At 41.5% G+C, this 6647-nt stretch overlaps 1 protein-coding gene across 1 annotated transcript in view; it reads right to left on the reverse strand.

The window, feature by feature from the left end:
* Window positions 1-964: 964 nt before the first annotated feature.
* Window positions 965-6647, reverse strand: part of LOC141779254 (nonsense-mediated mRNA decay factor SMG9) — a 6945-nt gene continuing 1262 nt past the window's right edge. Inside the window, exons 4-14 of the mRNA XM_074654003.1 lie at window positions 6590-6647; window positions 6126-6223; window positions 5917-6029; window positions 5157-5268; window positions 4852-4947; window positions 4617-4702; window positions 3227-3333; window positions 3027-3134; window positions 2695-2820; window positions 2459-2603; window positions 965-1555 (exon numbers count right to left, since the gene is read on the reverse strand). The exon at window positions 6590-6647 is cut by the window's right edge and continues 177 nt beyond it. Coding sequence (XP_074510104.1) covers window positions 1477-1555; window positions 2459-2603; window positions 2695-2820; window positions 3027-3134; window positions 3227-3333; window positions 4617-4702; window positions 4852-4947; window positions 5157-5268; window positions 5917-6029; window positions 6126-6223; window positions 6590-6647 — 1128 coding nt within the window. The 3' untranslated portion in view covers window positions 965-1476. The remainder of the gene's footprint in view (window positions 1556-2458; window positions 2604-2694; window positions 2821-3026; window positions 3135-3226; window positions 3334-4616; window positions 4703-4851; window positions 4948-5156; window positions 5269-5916; window positions 6030-6125; window positions 6224-6589) is intronic.

Genomic DNA, 6647 nt, shown 5'->3' on the forward strand with positions numbered 1-6647 from the left:
ACAGTAAGCGAAATATACTTACTTTTCTGTATACTTGTCAGTATAAGCCAAGTATACTTAGACTTTTCTAGACTAAAATGAATGTGTTATGTTAGTGCAGCAGAAAAAGAGCCAGAGTCAGATTTACTTTTATTGCCACCATCCTCCAGTTGGATTTGATTGACCTTTAAACATCAAGATGTTCCTGAATGATGATAGAATAAATATCTCTGAGCATTGTCTCTCTCTCTCTGCAGTAGAAATACAGAGATGTTTTTACTTTTCTGCATTGATGAAACACTGAAGCCACACTTTCGTTTACCCTAAAAGAACACCACAATCCCCAACAGGTTTAAACCGGTTTGATCTGGATTTTATTTGTAACGGCACAGAATAAGAAATGAAACTTAAGTGTTGGCGCTTATGGGAAACACTTGTTGAGCAACACCTGCCAAATGAATAACTAATTTAGTTGCAGTAGAGAGGTTGCATTAGGTTTCCATCATGAACCTTTCTACAAAGTTTTGTGCAAATTCACAATATTCCTGTAAAAGCCCAACAGACGGATAGAGGTCTTATCCAGCTACCCATAAAGTGCCCATGGAGCGTTTGCCATGTTGACCTACCTCAAATTAACATATATTTGACATCTTTAAGGTAGAATTGAAGACCAGTCACTGTATGTAGGCGTATATTAATATCTGAATAATGCACCCTTTAAATAGCAGATAAATAACTGCGCCGCACTTTAGACCAGGTTTTTGTTTGTCAATGGTGCAATTGCTTTCTGCTGCTTCAAGAGAGCAATGTGCCAACAACGCACCCGACCACACCTCATTAAGATGCACAACGTAGGCGTGAAAATGACAACTGCGTCGGTCTGAAACCAGCAATGACAGATGTGCCGCTTTGCGCCGGGTGTAAAATAGGACCCTCTGTCCTGTGAAAGGTTTAAGAGAAGAGTTCATTAAAAAAGAACCACACATTAAATATTTCTCAATAGAGTCTCCTTTTATTTCTGAGTAATTGACAATTCCTCTTTTGACCGAGGTTTGAAAGAAAAAAAAGAAAAAAAAAGCAGATACCGGAACTATATTCACGTGTGCACCATCAGTACACAGATTGCAAGATCACAAAGACAATAACGGCTTGCAAATAAAGCATGTTCACATTTTGCTTAAACATGTGCAGACAACTGGCTTTCTCTCTCTTTCTCGCCACAACTGTGCCGGCTGCAGCTGTGCCTGTTCAACACGGCAGGGACACACAACGACGCCAAGAGTCCGCAGGTTTTCACTCCCACCAAAGTCTACAGAAGGTGTCCTGCTTTATATGGGACTCTTCACCACTGACCGGACTTCCGGTTTCACTTGTCCCTCCTGTAGGGTGCAAACGACGGCCTCCACTTTCAGAGCCACATTTTTCTTTATGTGACCTGAATGTCGGACATAACAGCTTGCAACTGCTATTGTGTATAATAGCAGTTCAACCGAGGCGTTAGCAGAGCAGGCGGCTGTACTCGGAGAGGGCCGAGGACTTTTTCACCCCATCCCAGATACGAGCTGCGTAGTGGAACCTGTAAAAACACAACACATTTACACAGACCAGCAATTGTATTCACCTTGATACAACCAATGTGTTTTGTTTCTATTTTTTTGTGAGATTATATATTTTGCTTTTGATTTATGTGTACACTAGCAGACAGGAAATGTGCGGGGGTGGCGACATGCTGAGGTTTATGCAGTGTACGTCTTTTTTCTAGGTCGATGTGTGGGCTACACATCGACCTAGAAAAAAATTAAATTCAAACTTATTTCTTTCGACATGCTTGTTCTTGAATTTGTGACCAGCTTCTTGCTTGAAATACATATTTTATATTTCTCCACAATGAAGGCTACAACTATAAATAAAACAAAACTGAATGCTATTTTCTTGCATGTACAGTATATACATTTATGTTAACAAATTTAAAAAAATTACAATTAAATTGGTTGTATTGCTTTATAAAGAATGGTAGAATGGCACAAAAGCAGAAATACTTTGTAAATCTCTGCATTGTTACTGCACAAACCCTATACAAATTCATGGTCTGTCTCACTGGCAGAAACCAGAAACCTACTTTACAATAAACAATGTTATATTTACAACTAAAAAGAGCATTGTCCTTTACTGCATTAACTTTGATGTTCAATTCTAGCATCTCAATTTAATCTCATTGCATCTTTATAAACTCAGACGACCTTAATCGGATGTCACACCTCTATCACCTATCATCTATAAGTGTCAAATAAAGGTGCCAAAAACCATAAACTTTAAATGGTACAAATGACGCCCTTGCTGTTATAACATTTCTATTGTTGTGTTTGGTTGCGTTATGTTGTCTTTGTCCTTTAAAGTGCTCTGGTTTCGATTAGTGGTATACCAATGAGGTTAATGTTATTATAAATGCAAAGTGAGCAAAGAAGAATGTGATGTTTACCAGTTCTTCTCAGTGAGGATGGTGTGTGACAGCTGACAGCGGGGCATGGCCAGTATTTGGCTGCGGAGCTTTGAAACCATGGTGGAGAAGGCAGGGTGTCCTCTGTACCCGGGCAGCAGAGAGAAGAGCGGGTACGTTCCCGACCCTAAACACCGTGCAAAGAGGAATTCACATTTTACACGATATACAGGAGGGCAGTTAAGTTTTGCCTTATGTGACGATAAATTCTCTTTGACCTGCTTTAGTCAGATTATCCTCCCCGTCATTCTCCTGCATAGGAAGGAGGAACATGTTGACTTCAGCTGCCAGATAGTCCTGCCCCAAGCCAGGGAAGATATTGCAGTCTAGCATGGACAATGTACCTAAAAACAAACCATTTATTATGGGATGAGTGCAGGTGTGGCATCATGAATCAACTATTTTATTAATCAAATCTCTAAACCAAATACTAAATCATAACCACGGGATTATCCCAACCCCCTGTGTTTTAGACATTAATTAAAAACAAGCATAGTGTGAGCAGAATGTATATTTACGTATGAAAGAGAATATTCTTGTAGTTTTGAACCTTTGTATTTGAGATGAGAGTGGGCCATTAATTTGTCCACCACCATGTGCGTGTTCTTCAGATTCGTTGGGCAGAAATCATCCTGTCTCGCCTTATTCTGGAGGAACACTGGAGGAGGGAGGAATTTAAAGAAGCTGATTTTGATAGCATTGAACCTGGTTGCCGTGTGCGATTGTGTGTTTCTGCATTCAAAAAGTCACCTATATGAGGATAGTACTCTGCTCCGTCGTCATTGCCTGAAGAGCCGGTGCTGTCGTGGCTTGCAGACGGAGTGGAAGGTTTCAGCATCTCAGCGGTCTGAAGAAACCTATCCACAAATATAACATTCAACTTCCTGTGTGGTGCCAACATCTGCTTCCATGAGGCAGTAGCTGCAAAATGCTGGGTAATTAACCAGATTTCAATATATATATATATATATATATATATATCGGCATGTGAATATTGTTTAAGACATACTTAAAGGGACTATATGTAACTTTGTACGCGCATAAATGTAGCGGGTCGTCACACATGCGCGCTCACGTGTGACCGCTGCCTCTCCAACTCTGCCTGCCTGCCTTCACTCGCGTTCTCAGCTCGCTCCACCTCTAGACGTGAACGCGCGCTCACTCCTCACTGCAGAAGAGTTAGTTTAGCTCTGAGAATATCTAGTGAATGCACAGTGGACGTTTGTGCAGAAAAAAAATGCTGCAGCTCCTCCAGACCAACAGAGGTTTCCCTTGTCTTGTGAAGTGACGGAGCTCCTTAGCTAGTAACGTTACCCTCTCGTTACCGACCGGGTGCCGGTGTCTCCTCTGCTCTCTCCGGCTGCGGGAGGAGAGAGCAGAGGAGACACGCTGCAGAGCACCGCTGCATCAGCCTGCACTTAGGCAGGAAAAGCCAACACTAGGATCAGATCTAAATCATGTTCATGGAGAGACCTTCGTCTGGTCAGCTAACATTACTGCCAAGCAGCTGAAATATTGAGTGATATTGTGCTTTTAGCTGACGTGTGTCGCCTCACTGTTTTGAGTGATGCTCGTTCAGGTATATTGAGAGCGAGCAAGCGCGAGCCCGACGCTGACTTTCGTTGATTTCACGGCCACAGGTGTCGTTGTTAAGAAGCATTTCTGAAAGTTACAAATAGTCCCTTTAACTCATTGATTTAATTTCTATACTTTCCATGCCAGTGGCATCTACCTTCTACCATCATCTACCACCAAGCTGATTACAGCTTTGCTTTCGACTACAGAGTCACAATTTTCAGTTGTGTGAAAGTCAAAACAGGAAAAAGTACAAAGAGGGGAAAATGTCTTACTATGAGGCTAGAGTTTATTCTGTACTGGAGAAGATGAATAAGCGTCAGCACAAGTTAGACAGGTACATAGCCAGTCATTCTCAACGGGTCTGGCTTTTCCCGCATTCATTGTCTGCAAGACCAACTGAAAGTTAAACATTATTGAGCTTATGAAAAAGCAGAGGACAAATATCCTCTCAAGATACGAGATGAAATGCTCGACATTCCTGCAGGAGGAGTGGGGGGGGAGGGGGACTTTGACCTGTGAACAGTAACACATACAGATCCACCGTAGGTAAACAAGTACCTACCTGTAGAGGTTTAAGTCAGTGAACCAGTCTTGAACCACAATGACAACATGGCACACTGTAAACAGGAAGGCGGCGATCTGAAGAGACTGTTGAGAGATTACACGGAGAGTGCTAATGTGGGCATGTGTGAATTAAAACTGACACTAAACAATGAATCACAGGACTAAAAAGGTACATTTTGGTCCCTAGAGGTTATATTAACAATTGGTGTTTTCACCCGCTGCCAGCCACTGACCTGCATCTCAACATATGTGTGAGGGAGGTTGTACTCTGGAGGCAACTTCCGATCGTTGTTGATGAGGTGGTCGAGAATAGACGGGCTGAGCATCGGCTGAAGAAACAAACGAGGCATTCACACGCAACTCGTCAATCCTCGGCCAAATGCGGTGTTTCCATAGTTTAACTGTAACTACTGTCTATTCCAAGGTGACATTTCAATTTACACAGTTCATGACTTGCTTACACTCCGACAGCAAATTGAAAATACTACAGAAACAGAAAGAGAAACTGTCACCGTATCCACAAATACTTCGTTCGTACCTGCGTATCCAAGAAGATGACTCTCTCCTGTGTGATGAAGAAATCAATGCCTGTGCTCTGGTTTCCTCCTCTTTCCTTGATTTCTTGAGTCTGGGCTCTGAATACATAACCCCTGCACAAACAAACATGCATTACATGAATTTAAGTCACTGCACTGGTTAAGGTAAAAGAAAAAAAATGACTGCAATTAACAAATGCATAGATAGGGTGTAAAGGTCTGAATAAGCATTTTAGCTAGTACTAATTTTCTCTAAACAAACAGAATATTATTAAATGGTTATCTGGTATGTGGACATTGTACAGTGTCATACACTGAGTTGATTTTAAACTAAATAACATATGATTAGCTGAAACACTTCACTGGACTCTGCAGGAGCAGATTTGTTTACTATATCGCCCCTGTGTGTTCAGAAAGAGTACCACTATTTAAGAGTAGCTTTAAAATACAATATTGTGATGGGAAAATAAACGTATAGAGATATTTACTATTTATTTGTGTTATCTGTTTGTGTTATTCAAATTTGTATCGGGTGAGTATGTGCTGCTTTTGCAACACTGACCTCCTCACACACTAAACTTCACCAGGAACACATTGTTTTATTATTTCAAATTTCGCTTACATATTAGATGACATTTTTTGTCATTATGGGAAAGCCTCATCAGCATCTTTTTTAACTGTGGACTTTCTTCATGGTTTCTACGCGTATAACCGAGCAGTGTACAAGCTCAAGCTCATCGTTGGTGTTACGTCCAACCTTACCTTTGATCTTCCTCAGGAGTGTTGGCAGATAACAGTGACATGATCGTAGATTTCCCACTTCCCTGCAGGCCGAGGACTCCCACCACCAGCATATCTGTCTGGTCCCTCAGATACTGCAACACATAGCAACAAAACACAACTTCCGTCGAGTACGTACAGTGCAGTATATTGAAAACACGATCGATTAAATTCATGAAACATGAACTCACCTCCATGGCACTGTCGCACCAATTCATCTGATCATCCACAAGCTTAATGCTGTGCTTCATCTTCTCCGGAGGGAGGAGTTTAGACTGGCCGACCATGGCTGGAAGGAACATGAAAAGATTCAAGATTTACTTTTTCTTGTCTCTGCACACATAATTCAATTCAATTTATTTTTTATATAGCGTCAAAACATAACAGAGGTTATCTCAAGATGCTTTTCTTACAGAGCAGGTTTAGACCCAACAAGAGTTCCCCCATGAGCATGCATTCTTATGCGACAGTGACAAGAAAAAACTCCCCTTTAACGGTAAAAACCTTGGGCAGAACCCGGCTCTGGGTGGGTGGCCATCTGCCTCGACCGACACATATTGTGGCCTTAATGAGTGCATCCAAGTAGAGTATTTATAAACATCACAATAACTGACATTTACTATTACTTATATTAGTGAAATCTAGAATAACTCACGGTCCACAGCGCTGCTCGATGCAGAAGCACCCATCCCTCGGTTTTGGATCTGGTAAAC

The sequence above is a fragment of the Sebastes fasciatus genome, chromosome 12 (genome assembly GCF_043250625.1).
Source record: "Sebastes fasciatus isolate fSebFas1 chromosome 12, fSebFas1.pri, whole genome shotgun sequence".
NCBI classification, from domain to species: Eukaryota; Metazoa; Chordata; class Actinopteri; order Perciformes; family Sebastidae; genus Sebastes; species Sebastes fasciatus.